The 23372-nt window shown below is 39.3% G+C and overlaps 2 protein-coding genes across 7 annotated transcripts; one reads left to right on the forward strand and one right to left on the reverse strand.

The window, feature by feature from the left end:
- Positions 1-361: 361 nt before the first annotated feature.
- On the forward strand, positions 362-6172 carry trub2 (TruB pseudouridine (psi) synthase family member 2). Its single transcript, XM_037773732.1, has 8 exons — positions 362-630; positions 2599-2733; positions 3430-3504; positions 3595-3656; positions 3734-3815; positions 4411-4483; positions 4688-4824; positions 4907-6172. Exons 1-8 carry the CDS (start codon positions 513-515, stop codon positions 5170-5172), a joined length of 948 nt encoding a protein of 315 aa, XP_037629660.1. The 5' UTR covers positions 362-512; the 3' UTR covers positions 5173-6172.
- rab44 (RAB44, member RAS oncogene family) lies at positions 6054-23372 on the reverse strand. Of its 6 annotated transcripts, none has more exons than XM_037773709.1 (11): positions 23298-23372; positions 19512-22928; positions 14071-18596; positions 12474-12523; positions 11319-11407; positions 11087-11224; positions 10930-11011; positions 9150-9264; positions 7461-7559; positions 7273-7349; positions 6054-7118 (listed from the first exon to the last, which is right to left on the reverse strand). In XM_037773709.1, the coding sequence occupies exons 2-11, from the start codon at positions 22909-22911 to the stop codon at positions 7034-7036; spliced, it is 8661 nt and encodes a 2886-aa protein (XP_037629637.1). In that variant the 5' UTR covers positions 22912-22928; positions 23298-23372; the 3' UTR covers positions 6054-7033. The 6 variants fall into 6 exon arrangements, with proteins under 6 accessions (XP_037629637.1, XP_037629618.1, XP_037629647.1 ...); XM_037773690.1 differs by having other exon boundaries at positions 14071-18488; positions 18957-22928; XM_037773719.1 differs by having other exon boundaries at positions 14071-16540; positions 18164-22928.

The raw sequence follows: 23372 nt of genomic DNA on the forward strand, positions 1-23372 counted from the left end.
AGTAAAACAGTGAGTTTTAATGTTTGTACTTAAGTTACTATTATTTATTTATTCATTTATATTATCCCCTGGCATCTTTTGGGTTTTATGTGTTTTTTTAATTGTTTTTTTATTTTTATTTTATGTGTGTTTATTTGTCCCATTATATCCTTTATATGTATTGTCTACCTATGTATTGATTTAATTGTTCTTTGTATTGTTTACAAATTTAAAATAAAGTTAAATGAAAAAAGGGGGTGAAATGTCTTGATGTTGCCTGTTACACACTCTTGTACAGTAGGAGGCGGTCTGCACCTTTAAGCTGTTTGAGATCTACCAACAAAGAAGAAGAAGAAGAAGAAGAAGAAGAAGAAGAGGAAGCAGAGTACGCATGCGCAGAGGTTACCATGCCTGCAGTAAAGTCAACTGGAGCAAAATCAACCTAAACAACTGTTACCCGTGAAGAAAGCATAAAGAGATGTAACCTCATATATTTATTCAAGAAGCCGTGATGACCTGATATCATTAACATAATGTCTACTCCAGCTGTTCGTGTGTTCCGGAGGTTAGAGGGTCTGTTCTGTGTTTACAAACCTCCTGGTGTTCACTGGAAACTCGTCCGGGATGGAGTCGAGACCAACCTGCTGAAAGGTGAGAAGAGAAGAGAAGAGAATAGAAAGCTTTATTGTCATTGTATTAAATACAACCTCTGGTTAGTGCTTTAAAACAAATACTTGACAAGACTAAACGAGGCAGATAAAACATATAACAGGTAAAAACACACACAGTTATAAAGTAAATAAAACAGGTCAAGTAGATTTAATAAATAAATATAAACAGAAGTGTTACACTAGAAGTATAAAATATAAAAATAGATGTAATGTAAACAGAGGTAATTGCACTTGTAAAATAGGTAGGGTATAGATATAATAAATAAAATGTAAACAAAGGTAGTTGCACTTGAGGTGTATATTGCATCAAGGATATATTGCACAGATAAATGTATTTCACATTCCTTAATATTTTATCCTCTGGTCCATCAACACTCGCAGAAGGCCTTTTTTATGGAAGACATTTTGACTTGTCACAATAGGAAATACAAAGGTGTACATAATGGAGTTAATGGAGTTTATTTATTTATTTATTTTTCATTATTATTATTTCTTTATTATTCTTTTTGTAATACATTGTAATAACATCAATGTGGGGAGTTAATTAGAGGTGAAGTTTAAAAAAATAAAAAAACTTATTGAAGATAATTCATTTACAAACATTAGGGCATTGCAATCTAACCTCAATACTTCTAACATACATGGCACAATTGGATAGGAAAGATAACTTAAATTATAAAAAATAATATAATAACAAAAATAAAAGAGGGTAGATGGCTGCTTTGATTTCAGGGTCACTCTCACTGGAGCACTTAAATAGAGCAGAGCCCGCGTTAGTGTTATTAATATAACACCTGTGCTTTTCCTACTGTAACAAGTCAACATGTCTGCTGTGAGAAAGGCCCGTTATATTTCTATGTCTTGTGACCAGGGAATGAAATTAGCAGCTGCCACAAATTTCAGGTCACCTGCCATCATAGCAAATAGGTTTTCTTTATATTAAGAAATATTATTTTTAAAAAGCAATTCTAAAGCCTAAATTAAATATATGGTAACACTTAATTGTACAGGTCTGCAAATTTCATGGTAATTTATTTGATAATTAGCAAGGCAACCTATTTTAAATTTCTTTGGAATTACTGCCAAATTACCCCAATATTTACCTCAAAATGTATCGAAAATTACTTTGTTATAAACATTTTTTTAATAATTATATTCTACTATTTCTCAATAGCTGGTAATTAATTTAACACATTTCCAGGAAAGGAATTCAAATTTAATTGATCTACTCTATTTCCATGTCTGCTGGTAAATAGATAATAATTAGCAAATAACTTCTTTAAAATGTCTTAATTAACTCCCTGAATCATGACATTAATGACATCAGCTACCAGGTTACATTTGTGTAGACAATAAGTCACACAATGGTGAGCTTTGTGCCTGATCAGAAGTGTCTTCTATTAGTTTTGGTTTTCCACCTCCAATAAAGAGCAGCCTCTTCTCAAGCCTCAGGCCCCTATTTTAACCATTATATGCTATTTTAGTATTGAATTATTAAATAATGTTTATAATAAAGTAATTTTTGATAAAGTTTGAGGTAAATATTTGGGGTAATTTGGCAGTACTTCCAAAGAAATTTCAAATAGGTTACTTGCTAATTATCAGCTAATTACCATGAAATTTGTGGACCTGTAAAATGAAGTGTTACCAAATATAGTCATGGATTAAGGTTACATGATATATTCCATAATTCTACAGTCTGGTACCACTGACTCACTGTTTACAATTTCAAAGCGTTCTAGCTAGATTTCAGAAGTGGCAGACAAAAAAAATGAGTGGCCGGTAGAAATGTTCAGTGACCTGCCACAGTGGTAGGTGAGGAAAAAGGTTAATTTCAGACCCAGCTTGTGGCAGTGAGGCATGGACAGCTACTGTGCTGAGCAACAGGTAACAACAAGTCACTCAGCATCGTCTTTAACCTTTGACCCCTGTATGTGTCCCCTCACAGGTTTAAATGCTACACCGTCCATGCCACTTCCTCAGGAGGTCCGCTTCTTGGCGCACCCAGTCAGTGAGACTGAAGCACCCAAGGGACTCACACTGTCTGTATCCTCTGTGCCAGTACTGTCCAAGCATCCTTTGGGTATGTGTGTCCACTTTACTGCATATAGCTTCATCTCCTGGGTCAACAGCTTATTATACACATCATCACCACACAAGTCTTATCATGTGATGCTGTCCGCTCTAAGGACAGACTCAAATCATTTATATTTGTTGCTACAGTACAACCCCAAATTACTGGCTATGTTTATATGTACAACTCATACCATGTATAGTTTACTTACTCAAGTAATGTGGTTTCAATTTGATGTTAGTGAAAATCATGACTTGGTTAAAGGTGCTATTGATCACATTCAGCCTCTAGATGTCACCTTCTCCCACCCCTGTTCCATTACGTTTACTCCACAACAAGTTGTTGCCAGGCGCTTACTGTCAAACTCACTAAACTATACTAACTGGTAACTTGATTGTTGATGGCACAGAGATACCACGTGATACCAACATTGGGTAACACTTCATTTTAATTTTTTGAATTTTTGTTACTGTAATGTTAATTTTTACCTATGTTTGACAAGTTAAAATGGCTCCTCTGAAAAATATCTATTTGATTTTTCTATTCATGTTAAAATAGAAGGTAGATGAAGTCTGGCCTGATGGCTCATTAGTGATTTCAGAAGTGCAGGTAGATATTAGCTGGAATGACTCAATGATATTAAATATGTCTGTGCACACTGACTGTATATGAGTGAATAAAATGTGTTTATTCTGTGTGTTTTAGTGACTGGACCTGAATTCCAGCGTATTAAAGTTGGAGTAGGACATCGCCTGGATGCTTTCTCTTCTGGTGTTCTGGGTACGATTTTAGAGCCGATCGCATGAGAAAACTCATTCCTACATTAAGTATGAAGTCTCTCAGAATACTCACACCTTTTTCTAACTTTAGTTCTTGCTGTTGGGAATGGAAACAAGACCTTGAATGATCTCTACAGAACACGAATCACAAGGGTAATTTATCATTTCTGCTGGTTTTACATCAGCCGCAGTGAAGATACACAGGTTTAATGCTGTTTGGTATGTTTCAGGATTACACTCTGGAGGGTGAATTTGGGACTGCGACAGATGATTTCTCTCACACAGGCAGAGTTGTGGAAAGATCCACCTACGGTAGGATATCTTGATTTTTTCCTGTATGTTTTCATCAGTTTATTCACTAAATAACACAGTTTTAGATCATTACAGCTGAGAATTAATATCTTATTTAAAGGAACAGTGTGTAACATTTTTGGGGATCTATCAGTAGAAATGGACTATATAATATTCATGACTATGTTTTCATTAACGTATAATCACCTTAAACTAAGAATTGTTGTGTTTTCATTAGCTTAGAATGAGCCCTTCATATCTACATAGAGAGCGGGTCCTCTTCACAGAGTCCACCATGTTGCTCCGCCATGTTTCTACAGTAGCCCAGAACGGACGAACCAAACACTGACTCTAGAGAGAGCCTTTCATGTTTTTACGTTCCCTGAAGGCCACCGTAGTTCTCCGACACGCTTGTGAAACTGTGGTAACGTGAGTCGCCGAGTGCACTCTGTGGCTCAGTTTTGGAAAGGGAGGAGTGAGTGGAGGGGTACTCAGTTGGTTGCAGTCTGCAACCACTAGATGCTGCCAAATCCTACACACTGTCCCTTTAAGCTCACTGCATCAGTAATTGTGCCTTTGACTGTATCTCACTCTACAATATTGTTGTGTTCAACAGGTCACATCACACAGGATAAGCTGGACAGAGTCTTGGCGATGCTGCAGGGAGCCAATCAAAAGGCCTTGTTAATGTAACTACACTTAATATCCATTACAGTTCTATAAATAGAATATTGATATTATACTGTTTGTGTTAAATTCCTCTTTAGTAAACTGACTTTTGAATGAGATCCATGCACATATGATCAGTCCACAGTGCTTTGGGCAGAGCCTCAGTAAAGTGGTAAATGATTATTTGTATATGCAGGTAGATGAATGTTGTTTTTTCTATACAGGTATTCCAACATGGACATGAGCTCACAGGAAGCCTACGAGATGGCTGTGCAAGGTTTACTGGGTCCTGAGGGGAAATCGGAGCCTATTCTGACAGGCTTGCGTTGCGTTCACTTCCAGCCCCCCAACTTCACTTTAGGTAAATAATCTTCATTTCACAATTTTAAATATGCAAATTATCAAGGGATACTCACTGATATTTTTTGTCTCTGATCTTACAGAGGTCCAGTGTCTAAACGAAACTCAGAAATATTTGCGCAAAGTTGTGCACGAGATAGGACTGGAGCTGCGCAGCACAGCTGCCTGTAAAGGTGTTAGACGGACCAGAGACGGCCCTTTCACCCTGCAGGACGCCCTGACTCATCACCACTGGACCGCTTCTGATGTTACACAGGCCATCAGACAATACCACTCCTCTAAAAACAAAAAAAGAAGAAGCCCCACACAGATCAAGGAGCCAGCGTCACAACCACCAGAAGAGTGTTGACAGTCAACAAAATGAAACCAGCCGCGAAGCCGCAGCAGGTAGAATTAAATAACTTTGAGCAGCAGGTAATGCAAGTCACAGAACAATACAATCTCTACAATGACTCTCTGAGTCTGAACTTCAGTTGGAAAAGAGATGTGAAAAACCAGACGCAACAGGACGCTGACTTTCGTTGACTTAACAGCCACATATGTCGCTGTTAACAAGCAATTTCTGATTCTTACAAACAGTCCCTTTAAAAGGTTTTTGGTAACAATGTATCTTACATGTCTGTAATTTCCCTGTAACTGTCCCCAATAATTTTTAGGTGGTTGATACTAATTATGGGGAAAATAGGAAGTTCCTTGTAAACAGTAAATATTCATTATTAATTGGAAAAATTATTCTTCATATATGTTCTTATATACATATATACATATATACATATATATATATATATATATATATATATATATATATGAAATTAATTTGAAAGTATTCTGAAATTACAGCCCTGTAAAAACATAAAGCGTTTATCTTGTTTTCTGATGTTTAACATAGAGACAGTGTTTACAAGTTCCAGTCTAAAAACTGAATTATCTGAATAACTGACAGCAACCAGATTGATTGTCCTGGTGGGTAAATCATGTGAAGTCAGAGCCAATCATTGATAATTGGATTTAGTGTGATCATTTGTGTCCTCTGATGATGTTTCCCAGCCTTTCTGTTTCCCATAAAAGCTCTTCTGGGATGTTATGAGGTTATTGCAGTGGCGCCATTGTTGTCATGCTCTTCATACCATTGAAGGGCTTGTTTTGTTCCCACGGGAACACTGTTGTCTTTGTCAGTCTGGTAAACACACAACTTTCACGAGGACGCAAATGAACTACGTGAGCATGCAGTTGTCACTCTAGAGATTTATTAAGCATGATGCATGACATTAGAACAATTTGATTAAAGGTATTCAGGCACACAAGTTACAGGGAAATACACAAACATAATAAAAACAATTTTACATGTATATTTAAAGCCTGTTCATTGTTATACCACCACTGTCTTTAATTATAGAGGAGTTGAAATGTATTTATGATTATCTGGCCAATCTGGCAGCTGTGTGACAACTGCACTGATGCCATTCATTTAGAACAGATGGTAAACATGCCAAATCATAATAAACTTACTGTGATTATTGAATAACAGCTACAACAAATATGCTCTTATTGCACAAGTTACTTGTAAACACTGAAATATTCTACAAAGAGCAATGTTAATTATATAAAATACTCCTCATTCTGGTAGATCCTTGATAATATCATTGTGGGTCCATGTTTTGTAACTTCCAAGTGATAATTTGCCTTCAGCAACAGCAAAATGTAAAGCTCCATACATACTACATACACATTTAATATATATTTGTGTCATGAAAGTAGCATTAAGAATAGACATGATAAAACAAATACTCAATAGCTGTACAATATAGAGGATTCTCTGTGTGGAAACTTATTTTTTCAACTATAAGAAACCTGAGAAACTTTTCTGAACAGAAAATACTAACAGTTTAGTTTCTCAGTGAGATTAGTTAATGAATCTTAACTAATGTCACTAGTACCCCATTTGAGAAACACTGCTCTAAATCAATAATGCACTTTTAAGGCTTGGTAGAAATAACAAAACAGCTAGAGGTCATTGTGAAAAGGAACTTGTATACATTTGCATAAGTTATTACAATTTGCAATATAATTGATTAAGTAACTAAAGATGGTTTGAGTACCAGTTTTAATTGTGATGTACATGAAAGCTCTCTGAAAAGCCAGTCCAGCCAGTACGGTATGTTCACTATGTGAAGGACTTCTCCACTTCACTGAGTTTTCAAACATCTTGTTCAGCAACATCCGGATTTTCTCTGTTGGGGCTCTTTGTGTAACACCAAGTCCTCCTCTCTTGTGTCAATCTTCTGACTCAACATCCTGGCAACAACCCAATAACAACAACACAATCAGTTGCATCATGGACAGCATGCAACATTACAGCACAAACAATATTAAAGGACATGCTTTAAAAGAACTCATACAGGTGTGATGGATTGCACAAAACAAAGGAAGTGTCAGTGAGATGTGTTACCTGGCCACAGTTTCCAAACAGTGAACCACGTTTTCTCCCGTGGCCGCGCTACACTCCATGAATTCAAAGTTGTATTCCTGTGGAGGTAAAAAAAACGCTGCCTTTAGTGTGTTTGATAATCAGAACCATCTAGTTATATTCTGAGCTATACTGTAAGTGTGCGAGGAAGCAACACCACGGATCAATACCTTAGCGAGAGCTTCCGCCTTCTCAGTGTTAACCTGCCGCTCTGCATGATCACACTTATTGCCAGCAAGTAAAATGGTCACGTTCTCTGATGCCCCTTCCTGCAGAACACAGATTAGTTTCATTATTGTTTCCTCTCTCTACAGACCAATCTGACTTTGTGGACAGGTTTACATGTTTCAGACACAATTAGGACCCATGTGCTCTAAATCCTAAAAAAAAAAATGTTTGCTCTCAAATAAATAACACTGAAAATGATATCCATTACAAATATCAATATTACAATGCAAAGTCTTGTTGATGCATATTTTACATTTTTATAACAGATGTCACTGATATAGATATTGCTTGTAGCTACTGTAAATATGTACTGCTGTATTAAATATAGAATTCAGCATATGTTCGTCATTTATTTAAAATTTAGATTATATTCACATTAGAAGATTTTGAATAAATAGGTAAGAGCATAACCATTTAAAGCTTCAGTAGGCAACAAGTTTTTGGTATCATTGTGCAAAAATTCCATAAAAACCTTTCAGCATATTGTAATTCAAGTGTTCTGAGAGAAAACTAGACTTCTGCACCTCCTCATGGCTCTGTTTTCAGGCTTTAAAATATCTAGCCTGTGACCGTAGACTTTGACCAAGCACAGGTCATTTCAGAGAGAGAGCGTTCCTATTGGCTGTGCTCCAGCTGGTGGGTGGTGCTTGGTATTTCCTCAACAGATCTCAACATGGCTGCTGGGTCACAAACTTTCTCATTTTACAGCTAAACCGTGCACTACTAGATGTTTCTGAAAACATTTGAGGAGAGAAATAGGCATTACAGTAACAGAATATTGATTCATATTTGATCAGCGCTGACTAGTTTGACCGTTTAATCGGAGTTCGCGAGTGATTGACTCATGGCTCTCATAGACGGCAGGCTACAGGTCAGCTCCTCTGGTCTGTGAAATCTTGCAGATGCCATTAGGAGCACCGGAGGACACAGAGGCACATGATCTTTTTCAGATTACCTGTCACATGCACTACTGTCAGGGTTTTGTGACCGTTTTATAAAAATAACTTTCTAAAATCATATTTGCTCCATTTCTACCCACTGCAGCTTTAATGAAACGCTGGGTATCAAACTTAAATGCCTTCATGTGTCTCTAGCAGTAGCAATGAACACCTGGTTAGATTTTTAGATTTGTTTACTTTTTCTTTGATCTCTAACTTTAACTAGAAGAAGCATTTTCTGAGGAAACTGTGGTGTGAATGCTGGATGCTGAAAAGCTGACGCTACACTGAATTGCTGGCTTAAATGTGTGAGAAGAAGGTGAAGTAGTAGGAATTGTTGGAAGAGTGGGAATGGGTTTAATATTTAAAGTTTTTTTTAAAGCTGACGTTAATCTGCATTGCTGGCTGTGATCCGTATGAAGACGGTAGAGTAGTTTTAAGTCATTTTGTTTAAGAAAAGTTTATGTATGACTGTTTTGTGTTAAGGCATTGAATTCTGATGTGTGAAAAACACTTTTATATTCCCGAATGTGAAATATAAAAAAAGCATTACATTGGCATGGCTATTGGAAAATGTATAAGGCAGGAGAGCACTGTTGCAACTTTACTTTTATGTCTGGCCCTGAATAAAAACCTGTAGTTTCAACATCTGTAACAATATAAACACAGCCAGTAAGTGTGACGATAACATACCTGAATACAGTTCGCCCAGTAGCTCACTGCAGAAAAACTCTGAGAGGAAGTGATGTCATACATCAAGAGGAATGCGTGGGCTTTGTGGAAAATCTGTCTTGTGATGCTGTGAAACCTTTGAAGGATGACAAAGAATGAAACCAGAGAGGCCAACTGTGTTAAAGGGTTATTTTTAAATCAGGAGAGGCCACTTAACAGCAGGCCCTGATTAAACAGCCTAAAGGTGTTGAGGTGTGTGTATACTATATACTATATACTGGTTAGTTGAGTTTACAGAGACTTCACTCAAGCTTTTTGTCATGGAAAGCATTGTAGACATCTTCCCTGGAGAGACACAGCGATTGCACAAATTGCCTCCACAATGCAACACTTTAATAACATGTTATTATATTTTATAGTGGTTTTACATGAGGAATGATGATTTGGTGCGTACATCTCGGTACTGACTGATGGCAATCCTTTTTCAGTCCTGGTTGATAGCAGTCTGGAGTATTGTTGTTGAAAACACTACGCTTCAAGTTGGGGATGCATCGATCTGACTTTTTTAGTCTCGATACCGATAGCGATACCTGGGCTTTGGGTATGGGCCGATACTGAGTACCGATCTGATACCAGTGTTTCATTAATAAGCTGTATGCCTCACTGTGTGGAAGTGATTGGGATCATTCTTTTATGTGTAAGAAAACATCAGGTTTGACTTAAACATCACTTTCCCAACTTTGTAAAGCAAAATATAACAAATAAATACACAGATAACATAACATAAATTTAGTTAATTGTTATGTATTATTAAAATAATAAATCATGCACCAACAACTTGGCAAAAAACAATCTTCAAAATTAACAGGAATTACAATTAAAGAGTAAACCTTTTTAATGCAGCAACAAATTGGTCAAAACTGAAACAGGAATTAAAATTCCAGTAAATAATGTATATAGTTTATAAACATAAAATTGAATTGAATAGATTGTCACAGATATCCGATCCAGCTATTTGGGTCAGTATCGGCCCGACATCCGATCTGGTATCCGTATCAGTGCATCCCTAATTAAAGCTTTCAGAGTTGTGTGCATAGCATTTTTTTCTCGGGAACGTTGCCACAGACACCCAGTTACTAATGCTGCAAATATATAACATTGCATTGATAGATAGTGACTTAACAGACATTTATATCAATGGAAATCTTCAAGTTTAAGGTGACTCTCTGTGAACTCTATAGGGACATTGAACCTCAATGGAACCTCTGCATACTTCAACAGTTAACATCTGTTGTGTTAATTCCAGCAAGCGAAACATTGCTGAGGTGTGGCAAACCGGTTCTGAAACAAGTTCCAACCTGGCCTGAGGTAGACCGCTCAAATGTTTTGAGCACATTTTCTGGCACATGTTCAGTAAGGCTGCTGCCCGTGGTGAGTCATAATTACAGTATCTGTGATTGTGTGCTACAATAGCAAGTGCACGGAGGATGTTACTTTATTATGCATTCTCACATGTGGTCATCAGAAGTCTGAGCTGACCGCCAAGGTGTACGCGCCGCTGAGAACCCAGGACGCCGCTTTCAGATTGAGACAACCTGTCCTGGGCCACCAGAGTGCATCTATCCACCACCACTTTCACAACATTCAGACCATCATATAAAGACCATCATAGTGCACAATATATACTGTATATCAGGCCCGATAAATTATCGTCCAATAATGGGAAATTTATATTATTATGTATTATTCTGATAATTAAATTATAGCCGATAAATTATCGGAAAATGAAAAGAAAACGTACCTTTCTTGACCCGCTGTATCCCACAGCTGTAGCACCACAGGTTTTCCATCCACCAACACAGTCCACATGCAGGAATCAAGTCCTACAAAATGTAATTATGTAACATTATTCTGTACACATCAATGGGAATATGAGTGTATAAAGATCAGGATCTTACCAATAGAGGCGGGTATTTCTAAAGAAAACTTCCCACTTTGAGCTCTTTTCATGAAGGAGGATTTGCCCACACTGCTGTCTCCGACCATCATCACATTGAAAGCGTTTGCTCTGAGATCTGCTCCTCTGGAGTCACCTGCTGAAAACAACACATTCTATTTCTATTTCTACCTATCAAACTCCCCTCTCTCGTTATCTGACTGCCACGTGTTAAGTATTAATGTTCAGTTTACCCAGAGAAAACTTGTGTTGACTCTCTTGACCGAGGACGATTTCAGCATAAGGGCGTTGAACTGGAGTCCCTGGTTCAGGAGTCTTCTCACTGTGGAACAGACAACCGATCATAGATCAAACAAAACACAACACTAAATATTAGTCACATTCAGGCGAGTTTTTAGTTGTCAGACATCAGCATCCCCACCAAACCACATCTTCATATTTGATGTTGAGATAAAAACAAAAAACTACATAAAAGGAACGCAAAACTGTTGGAGATACTGCCACTTACTTTTACACACAATCCTCATTTTCATGTATATAGTACTATATTTTATTTTATTTATTTCATCACTTTTTAATCTAACAATTTATTGTCATTTTATCTTATCATTGTCTTTCTATCTTATTAATGTTATTCTATCTATTATTGTCATTTCATCTTATCTTATGCGACCAGAACTTTGATTGCTGAGCTGACCTGTTCTCTCATCCTCTACATATCATTGTACCGTTGACCCTGTTATGTGTTAACCTGATATATAGCGAGCATATTTACAAAAAATACATATTACAAGGTTGTGGTCAAGGTTGCTTTGATTGTCTCTCAAAAGAGAAAACGGTCTGGGATTCAAATTAGACATGTCATAAAAGACATTATAGCAAACACAAAACACACCTCCCAACAGGAAAAACCCACTTTAATAATTTACAAGCCTCTAAACACACATCTCACTTTACAACTGAACACACAGCAATAAGAACCAACCTACAGTTATCTCACTGCAAACTAACTACCCCATAGTCTGTCCTCTATTACTCTATAACTGATAGGGGGACAAATATATTCTATATTTGTAATGGTTGTGCTTGCATCTCATCTTTTAAGCTGGTCACATTGAGCATCAGAATAACTGTGTGGCCTCCACACCATATCACTCCTGTCTCTTTACTCAGACCAGCAGTGGACTCACTATAGTCTGCTAATCAGAATCAGATAACAAAACAAAAACTGATCAAATTAATTATGCTGCCATAGATTCATCATGTTACTGACGGTTGGTCCATGTTGATATGAATGAAGCATCCTCTCTGATAGTAACCCAACCAGGTAGATAAACACGTTATTGTGCTAAGCTAATCGGAGGAGGCGGTGTTTATATCTTACGTACCTCTTTGCGGTGCTGATGTTGGATGATGGTTTCTTGTCACTTTGATCAACCTGCACGGACAAAAAGATCTCAGTCTCTCAGTGAGGTGACAGTAGAGGTGATTCTACTTTGATTTGCAGATTTCATCTTCAATCTGTGACATTTTGATTTGATGATTGACTTTTCATTTGTTTTATATTAAGCTCTGGACAGTCGCCAATTAAACATCCAAACTTTGCATTTGGCAGATTTCCCAGGAGTAATCCTCTGGCACACGGGAAGTGAGGCGTTTGTTTTGTGACGTTTCATATGAGGATATTATCAGATTTTCAGCAATTTGTGCTGTTTGTACAATGATGTAATGTTACAACCACTAAAATATGACATTTTATAGAAAGGAAATGTAACAAGGCTTCTATATAAATACCTGCACATGAAAAAAAGCTATTTTTATTAAAGCAGCAGTGGGTTGAAATGGAGCAAATATGATTAAAAAAAGTTATTTTTATAAAACGGTCGCTATTTCCTGACAGTAGTGTATGAGACAGATAATCTGAAAGAAATGATGTGCCTCTGTGTCCTCCGGTGCTCCCAATGTCATCTGCTATATTTCACAGACCGGAGGAAAACAACCAATCAGAGCCGAGGTGAAGTCTGTCGTCTCTGAGCAGCTGTCAATCACTCCATAACTCCGATCAAACAGTCAAACTAGGCAGCGCTGATCAAATATGAATCAATATTCTGTTACTGTAATGCCTATTTCTCTCCTCAAATGTTTTCAGAAACATCTTGTAGTGTACAGTTTAGCTGTAAAATGAGAAAGTTTGTGACCGGGCAGCCATGTTGAGACCAGATGAGGAAATACTAAGCACCGCCCACCAGCCGGAGCACAGCCAATAGGAACGCTCTCTCTCTGAAATGACCTGTGATTGGCCTAAGTCTCCCGTCATGGGCTAGATATTCTAAAGTCTGAAAACAGAGCCATGAGGAGGTGCAGGAGTCTAGTTTTCTCTCAGAACACTTGAATTACAATATGCTGAAAGGTTATTATGGACTTTTTGCTCAATGATGCCAAAAATATATACTGCCTACTGCAGCTTTTAATCAGTAAATGTGCATTACTAAAACATTTGTGATAGGCTTTGTGTGTCGTTGAAGTGAAAAAAAACAGCTGAATGTTTTTTACAGAAATAAAAACCATATAAGATCAAGAAGCAAGATACATGTTTATGTTCTCCTTTTCAGTATGAGAAACTCGTAGTGTGAACCGCATGTTCCTCATTTTGGTTCATTGCGTCATTTTTTTCTTCTTGTAACAAACTCGACCAGCGTGTAATAGGATTTGTGCAAACTGGAAGTACAGCACAACATTTACTTACTGTGCGACAGAACAGTAATAATCATTCACTTCAGAATAAAGGCTCAAAATTATAAATATGATAAAGCTGCACAATGTTTAGAAAGTTCGCTAAGAATTGGTCATAACTAATAGGCTAATTGAAATGCAGTGCAAACGATCTGTTCATCAGTTTAAGTACAACATGAAACAATCATGATAGAAGATTCCTACCAGAAATTCTTTGAGTGTAAAAAAGATAAATGACTCTTTGCTGCTTACCTCTGATATTTTGTCCAGGCCCAGAGGTCTTTCATTCGGCTCTTCAGTCGTCTTGATGGCACTTTCATCTGTGATACTTCTGACGTCTCTCTCATTATCTGTTTTTCTGTCCCCTCCTGCAGTTTGGTTTTCATTGTTTTGGTGTCCATGTGACTTCCGGTGAGATCCCATTTTTCTTCTTCTCCCACCAGGTGATGATTCTGACATTGAATCGTGTTTGGGAGAAGTGGATGGTGTTGAGGGGAGATAACTGGGAGTTAGTTGATGCTCTGTTTCTACTAGTTGACCATGAGAAACAGGATTTTCCTCATCAGTGTGGCTGTACGCCACTGTTTCAGATTCTTCCCTTTGCTCAGAGTCTTTGTGTTCTGTGTGAAGTTGTGGCTCATCTTCCACGTTGCCTGAGAAACTTACTGTCTTTACATCTCCAACATTAGTTTCAGTCTCCGTTGCCTCATCATCCACCTCCTGCTTTTGATTTAAGTCTTCCCGTTTGGTTCGTGATACGAGATTCCTGCGGGAGGAGCCCATCTTTCTTTTCCTGTTGGTCGAATCTAAATTTGGACTCGCGTTCTTCATCTCGAGATGTTTATTGTGAGCTCCTTCATCAGCATCGTCCGGCTCTTGTTTACTAGCCTGTGCATTCGTATGCTCTTCTGCAGCTCCTCCTCTCACTGCAGCTTTCACTATTTCGAAATCTGCAACAACAGGCACTTCCGCTGATTTCAAAGATTGGTCCTGTGTTATGTTTACACTCTCTGGCCTTTCCTCATCACCCCGCGTACTCTGTGTTGTCCCCCATGAAGACACAAAGCCCCTGTCTGTGATACCGGTGCCTGTAGAGTCTTCAGTATTTGCAGACAGTAAGTCTGAGATATGCATCTCAGTGGCTGTAAAATCATCTATCTGTGATGGCTCCACATTTCTCTCATTGTCCCTTACATCAGCTATGTGAACAAACTTAACAGGATTAACAACCTCTTCATTGTGGGAGGCAGATTGCTCAGGAAAGAAAGCCTTTGAAATGGTTTCCTGTTGTTCTTTATCTTCAGGACTCTGTGATGGTTTTGCATTTTCATTCTGTGATCCCTCTGCAGTTACAGTCATTGTTAACTCCTCCACTACTTCCATCTTGTCAAGACTTCTCATGTCAGCGTCTGCGTTTAAGTCTTTTGTTTCTACTGTCTTTTCCTCTGGTTTCCTGTTGAGTTGAGTTCGGCGGGTAGAGCCCAACTTTCTCCTCTTCTGTTTGGATCCTCCTTGCAAATTTTCACCGTCGTCCAAATTAGCTTGTTCTTGTATCCCTTGTTGGCTAGAAATTCCACTTTCCTCAGACACAGCTACAGCCGGCTCTGCTTGGATGTTTTCCTCCAGACCGACGTCAAATGGAGCCAAAGTGTCAGTTTTGTCGTGTGGAGCAGAAAACCGTTCAGCATGTGTGATCTCCGGTGAAACATTCATTTCATGGGCTTCGTGGTCTTTCTTTGTAGTATCTTCAAATTGTTCTCCATCTTCATCCAATCCATAAACTTGTACATGCATTGAACTCTCTGCTTCTGTTTCATAGTCTTGTTTCGTGACATCTCCCACATTTTCCGGTGTATCATTTGTTTGTTGCATATTAACAGCGGTGGCTGAGACGTCTAGTGATTGGATCAAGTCCATTTTAACTGTGTCACATCTAAGCTGACTTAAATTCTCAGTCTCTTTTATAAGTTTACATTCTTCCTCATTGACTTCCTCATTAGATTTGACAAAGTCATCCTTGCCTGAGCTTGAAGTCATGTCTGTTGCCACAATTGTATCTTCCTCCAACATCTTTTCTGTGTTTCCTTCGTTATTTACAGTTGATCTAATTTCCCCAGCGAATTTAAAGTCTAGGTCGGTTTGTTCTTTTAATTCTTCCTGCCTCATTGTCTCCATCGGTAATGACATTTTTGTTGTGTCCTCGACATGCAGTCGTCCTTTTTGTCTTCGGCTTGACCCCAATTTCCTTCTGTGCCCTTTGGGGCTGAAACCTGTGTGAGTTTGCTCTTTGATACTCTGAGAATTGTCCAGATGTTGGGGGTCAAAATGTTCTGATTGCATCGTTTGTAAAGTTAATTCACTGTCTTTAATTGAGGAGTTATCAATTTGAGGCATTTCTTGCATTTGTATTGGCTTGATCGCCTCTTCATGCACTTTATTTACAGCATCCTCTGAAGGCCGAGCTCCTAAGCTTACATGCTCTGTTCGTTCCTCATTTGTGGACAACTCCTCTTTTGATGATGAAAATGCTGCTTGCTCAACACTGCATTCAATTTCAGTATGTTCTCCAGGGCTGCTATTTTCTGAGCTTACCTCCGGTGAGATAGAGGATTCTATATCTTCTGATTTTGCTTGTGTCTCACTCACCAAATAGTTAGTCTGCAAATTTTCATCCCGTCTGACTGATTCTGTGTCCTCGTCCCTTTCCTGTGTGCCAACATGTTTAACTTGATCACTAACATCTTCAGTCTGAGGAGTGTCAAATGTGTCCATTCCTTCCAACATGGTTTCCATTGATTTTTCCTGCACTGCTGTCTCCATTGTTAATGACATTTCTGTTATTTCAAGGGGTTCATTATCTCTGGTATTTCCAACAACGTCCTCTGTAGGTTCGTGGTCTGATTCAGCAGCAGAGTCCATGACATGTCGTCTTCCTCTATGTCTACGGCTAGACCCCAGTTTTCTCCTGTTCCCAATGGGGTTGAAGCTGGTGTCGTCCTGCTGAGGTTGGGATTTATCAATCTGAGGCATTTCTTGATTTTCTGTTGGCTTAACCTCCTGTTCATGCTCTTTATTTACAGCATCCTCTGAATGATGTTGACCTTTGACTTCTTGACTCTGAAGACTGTCAGATTTGTCCGATCCTTCCAGCGTGGCTCCCACTGATTTATCAGACACCTCCACTTTAAAGTGAGTCTCTCTGTCATCATGATCTTCTTGAAGATTTTCACTTTTAGGAATTAAACTTTCCAGGTCAGCCTCTGGATAGTTTGTTGTAGTGGGGCTCTGAACCTCAGATGAATAATCAGTCATAGTGGCTGAATACAAAGAGCTGTCATGTGTCTCAGGTATGACATCATGCTCACTTCCTTGACTTAATTCTTCCTGACTCATTCTCTCTGTCGCCAATAATATTTGTGCTGTTTCGATGGCTTCATTACCCCTGGTACTTTCTACATCTTCTTTGTGTTCGTGGTCTGATTCAGCAGCAGAGTCCTTGACATGTTGTCTTCCTCTATTTCTACGGCTAGACCCCAGTTTTCTCCTGTTCCCAATGGGGTTGAAGCTGGTGTCATCCTGCTGAGGTTGGGAGTCCAAAGAAGCATTTATTTCTGATTGCACGGTTAGTAAAGAGGATTCACTCTCCTCCACTTCAGAGAAGAGTCCCTCCTTCTCCTGATGAGCTGTTTGTTCAGCACTGGGTTTTATATCATCCTCTACTCGGCCTTCAATCTCATACACTACTTCTTTTGTAGGATGTTCATCCTGTTTGTCTTCAGGACATGAAATGTCCTGATTGGTAGGAGAACCATCAGTATTTTTCTCAGTCAGCTCAGATTGGCATGTGTCACTGACTTCAGTTTGGTCCGTCAGGTTTCCAGAAATTAATTCAGAATTTTCTGTGGCATCATGCATCACACTTTCAGATGAGTTATCAATCTGAGGCATTTCTTGATTTTCTGTTGGCTTAACCTCCTGTTCAGGTAGGTTGAAAATCTCATTTTGTTCCTCATTTGTTGGCAACTCCTCTTCTGGTGATGAAAATATTGCCTGTTCAACACTGTATTCAGGCTGTGTATGCTCTCTGCTGCTGTGTTGTTCTGTGGTTATCTCTGGTGTGATAGAAGACTCTATATCCTCACTCACCAAATAGTTGGTCTGTAAATGTCCAACCTGCCTGAACAGTTCTGTGTCCTCGTCTCTTTCCTTGTTTTCTTTTTCTGTTACAGAACTCACATTGAGAAGTTCTTCATCTGGTATATCCCTGAAATTTGATTGGTCGATCATCTGTTGATCAACTGTTGTACTTGAATGTAAGTCAATGCCAACAACTGTACCAACATATGCATTTTCTTTAACTTGATCACTAACATCTTCAGTCTGAGGAGTGTCAAATGTGTCCATTCCTTCCAACATGGTTTCCATTGATTTTTCCTGCACTGCTGTCTCTATTGTTAATGACATTTCTGTTATTTCAAGGGGTTCATTATCTCTGGTATTTCCAACAACATCCTCTGTAGGTTCGTGGTCTGATTCAGCAGCAGAGTCCTTGACATGTCGTCTTCCTCTATGTCTACGGCTAGACCCCAGTTTTCTCCTGTTCCCAATGGGGTTGAAGCTGGTGTCGTCCTGCTGAGGTTGGGAGTCCAAAGGAGCATTTATTTCTGATTGCACGGTTAGTAAAGAGGATCCACTCTCCTCCACTTCAGAGAAGAGTCCTTCCTTCTCCGGATGAGCTGTTTGTTCAGCACTGGGTTTTATATCATCCTCTACTCGGCCTTCAATCTCATACAATACTTCTTTTGTAGGATGTTCATCCTGTTTGTCATCAGGATATGAAATGTCCTGATTGGTAGGAGAACCATCAGTACTTTTCTCAGCCAGCTCAGATTGGTATGTGTCACTGACTTCAGTTTGGTCCGTCAGGTTTCCAGAAATGATTTCTGAATTTTCTGTGGCATCATGCATCACATTTTCAGATGAGTTATGAATCTGAGGCATTTCTTGATTTTCTGTTGGCTTAACCTTGTGTTCATGTTCTTTATTTACAGCATCCTCTGAATGATGTTCACCTTTGACTTCTTGACCCTGAAGACTGTCAGATTTGTCCGCTCCTTCCAGCGTGGCTCCCACTGATTTATCAGACACCTCCACTTTAAAGTGAGTCTCTCTTTCATCATGATCTTCTTGAAGATTTTCACTTTCAGGAATTAAACTTTCCAGGTCAGCCTCTGGATAGTTTGTTGTAGTGGGGCTCTGAACCTCAGATGAATAATCAGTTACAGTGGCTGAATACAAAGAGCTGTCATGTGTCTCAGGTATGACATCATGCTCACTTCCTTGACTTAATTCTTCCTGACTCGTTCTCTCTGTCGCCAATATTTGTGCTGTTTCGATGGCTTCATTACCCCTGGTACTCTCTACATCTTCCTTGTGTTCGTGGTCTGATTCAGCAGCAGAGTCCTTGACATGTTGTCTTCCTCTATTTCTACGGCTAGACCCCAGTTTTCTCCTGTTCCCAATGGGGTTGAAGCTGGTGTCGTCCTGCTGAGGTCGGGAGTCCAAAGTAGCATTTATTTCTGATTGCATGGTTTGTAAAGAAGATTCACTCTCCTCCACCTCAGAGAAGAGTCCTTCCTTCTCCTGATGAGCTGTTTGTTCAGCACCGGGTTTTATATCATCCTCTACTCGGCCTTCAATCTCATACACCTGACCTGGTGCAGTGTCTACTCTTTCTATGTCGCTGATCTGTGGTTCCTTGGTATCATAAACATGATAATCCTCATTTTTCTGCTCTAAAGCCTCAAAGTTGTTTTCATCTGTCGGATGTTCATCCTGTTTGTCTTCAGGATATGAAATGTCCTGATTGGTAGGAGAACCATCAGTACTTTTCTCAGTCAGCTCAGATTGGTATGTGTCACTCACTTCATCACGTATCACACTTTCAGATGAGTTATCAATCTGAGGCATTTCTTGATTTTCTGTTGGCTTAACCTCCTGTTCATGTTCTTTATTTACAGCATCCTCTGAATGATGTTGACCTTTGACTTCTTGACCCTGAAGACTGTCAGATTTGTCTGATCCTTCCAGCGTGGCTCCCACTGGTTTATCAGACACCTCCACTTTAAAGTGAGTCTCTCTGTCATCATGATCTTCTTGAAGATTTTCACTTTCAGGAATTAAACTTTCCAGGTCAGCCTCTGGATAGTTTGTTGTAGTGGGGCTCTGAACCTCAGATGAATAATCAGTCATAGTGGCTGAATACAAAGAGATGTCATGTGTCTCAGGTATGACATCATGTTCAGTTCCTTGACTTAATTGTTCCTGACTCGTTCTCTCTGTTGCCAATAACATTTGTGCTGTTTCGATGGCTTCATTACCCCTGGTACTCTCTACATCTTCCTTGTGTTCGTGGTCTGATTCAGCAGCAGAGTCCTTGACATGTCGTCTTCCTCTATTTCTACGGCTAGACCCCAGTTTTCTTCTGTTCCCAATGGGGTTGAAGCTGATGTCGTCCTGCTGAGGTTGGGAGTCCAAAGTAGCATTTATTTCTGATTGCACGGTTAGTAAAGAGGATTCACGCTCCTCCACTTTGGAGAAGAGTCCTTCCTTCTCCTGATGAGCTGTTTGTTCAGCGCTGGGTTTTATATCATCCTCTACTCGGCCTTCAATCTCATACACCTGACCTAGTGCAGAGTCTACTCTTTCTATGTCGCTGATCTGTGGTTCCTTGGTATCATAAACATGATAATCCTCATTTTTCTGCTCTAAAGCCTCAAAGTTGTTTTCATCTGTCGGATGTTCATCCTGTTTGTCTTCAGGATATGAAATGTCCTGATTGGTAGGAGAACCATCAGTGCTTTTCTCAGTCAGTTCAGATTGGTATGTGTCACTGACTTCAGTTTGGTCCGTCAGGTTTCCAGAAATGATTTCTGAATTTTCTGTGGCATCACGTATCACACTTTCAGATGACTTATCAATCTGAGGCATTTCTTGATTTTCTGTTGGCTTAACCTCGTGTTCATGTTCTTTATTTACAGCATCCTCTGAAGGATGTTGATCTTTGACTTCTTGACCCTGAAGACTGTCAGATTTGTCTGATCCTTCCAGCGTGGCTCCCACTGATTTATCAGACACCTCCACTTTAAAGTGAGTCTCTCTTTCATCATGATCTTTTTGAAGATTTTCACTTTCAGGAATTAAACTTTCCAGGTCAGCCTCTGGATAGTTTGTTGTAGTGGGGCTCTGAACCTCAGATGAATAATCAGTTACAGTGGCTGAATACAAAGAGCTGTCATGTGTCTCAGGTATGACATCATGCTCACTTCCTTGACTTAATTCTTCCTGACTCGTTCTCTCTGTCGCCAATAACATTTGTGCTGTTTCGATGGCTTCATTACCGCTGGTACTTTCTGCATCTTCTTTGTGTTCGTGGTCTGATTCAGCAGCAGAGTCCTTGACATGTCGTCTTCCTCTATTTCTACGGCTAGACCCCAGTTTTCTCCTGTTCCCAATGGGGTTGAAGCTGGTGTCGTCCTGCTGAGGTTGGGAGTCCAAAGTAGCATTTATTTCTGATTGCACGGTTAGTAAAGAGGATTCACTCTCCTCCACTTCAGAGAAGAGTCCCTCCTTCTCCTGATGAGCTGTTTGTTCAGCACCGGGTTTTATATCATCCTCTACTCGGCCTTCAATCTCATACACCTGACCTAGTGCAGAGTCTACTCTTTCTATGTCACTGATCTGTGGTTCCGTGGTATCATAAACATGATAATCCTCATTTTTCTGCTCTAAAGCCTCAAAGTTGTTTTCATCTGTCAGATGTTCATCCCGTTTGTCTTCAGGATATGAAATGTCCTGATTGGTAGGAGAACCATCAGTGCTTTTCTCAGTCAGCTCAGATTGGTATGTGTCACTGACTTCAGTTTGGTCCGTCAGGTTTCCAGAAATGATTTCTGAATTTTCTGTGTCATCATGTGGCATGTGCTTTTCTGTCAGCCTAATCTCCTGTTCATGCTGTTTGTTTACATCATCCTCTGAATGATGAGCACCTCTGACCTCAGATAAATTGAAATGCTCATTTTGTTCCTCATCTGTAGGCAATTCCTCTTTTGGTGACAAAATTGTTGCTTGCCCAACGCTGCATTCAACTTCAGTATTTTCTTTTGGGCTGATTTTTTCTGTGGTTATCTCCGGTGTGGTAGAAAACTGCATAACTACTGATTCTACGTGTGACTCACTCACCAAATAGCTGCCCTGTAAATTTCCATCGTGCCTGAACGATTCTGTGTCATCGTCTCTTTCCTTGCCTTCTTTTTCAGTTACAGAACACACACTAGGAAGTTTTTCTTCTGGCATTTCCTTGAAATTTGATTGGTCAATCAGTTGCTGATCTACTGTTGGACATGAAAGTGCACTTAAGCTGGTTAACTCAGAGATGCCAACAGGATGTGCACTTTCTTTGACTTTTTCACTGTGAAGAATTGATATGTCATTTCCTTCCTGCGTGGTTTCTGCTAATTTACAAGAGTCAGATACCACTTCAGAGTCGTTCTCATTTTCATCTAGGTCTGTTGGCAGATTTCTACCTTTAGGAATTAAACTTTCCAGGTCAGCCTCTGGATAGTTTGTTGTAGTAGTCTTCTGAATCTCAGAAGAATATTCAGGTGTAGCAGACATATCATCGTGCTCACTTCCTTGACTCAAAGCTTCCTGCCTCTCAGGCTGTATTGCAAGTGGCGTTTGTTTTGAAACGGTGGTTTCCTTTTCCCTGGTCTTATCCTCAACTTCCTCTCTAGCTTCGTGGTACGATTCAGTCACGGAGTCCTTAACATGCCGTCCTTTAAGTCTTCTACTAGACCCCAGTTTTCTTCTGCCCCCTGAGAGTTCAGGTGAGGGTGGATGTTGGCTTTCAGATTGTGAATTATCAAAATGACCGAGTACATTTAATGATTCAGTATGTTCTTCTGGTATGTGGCTTTCAGCTACAGAGGTACTGTCCCCTACGTGGAACTCATCAGCCTTAGATATTTCATTTTGGTTTGCTACTCGTCGACGTGAACCAATTCTTTTTTTCTTTGCACTTTGAGCAGACATGTCTTCTTATCTTCTCTCTTAAAACACGAGACATTCAGTCATGCAACATGTCAGCATATCAAGTTTAAATCTACCACTCATCAGCACCTGATAACATCAGCTGAATTTGAACTAAATATATATTACAGTAAACACATACTGGTCATTTCTGTCACCTTTAACTACTGAGAAACATTCAAAACAATAATGTTGTCAAACACAAACAGCATTGAGATGCATACAGATTTTGATTTACTATTACAGTACTACCATACTACTAACTGTTCAGTCAGTTCCTTTAAAAAAACATAAACTGCACCAATTATGTTAATCAGGAAATAAAAACATTAATTTGATAAATGATTTCAGGTCTAACACATAATCGTTAAGACGCCACATGTACTCACCACCCAAATCTGGCACCTCTGTCTAACATGAGCTGCTTAGTAATAAATACATTTCACACATGGGGGGGTTGTTCC

Source organism: Sebastes umbrosus, chromosome 1, assembly GCF_015220745.1.
Source record: "Sebastes umbrosus isolate fSebUmb1 chromosome 1, fSebUmb1.pri, whole genome shotgun sequence".
Taxonomy (NCBI): domain Eukaryota; kingdom Metazoa; phylum Chordata; class Actinopteri; order Perciformes; family Sebastidae; genus Sebastes; species Sebastes umbrosus.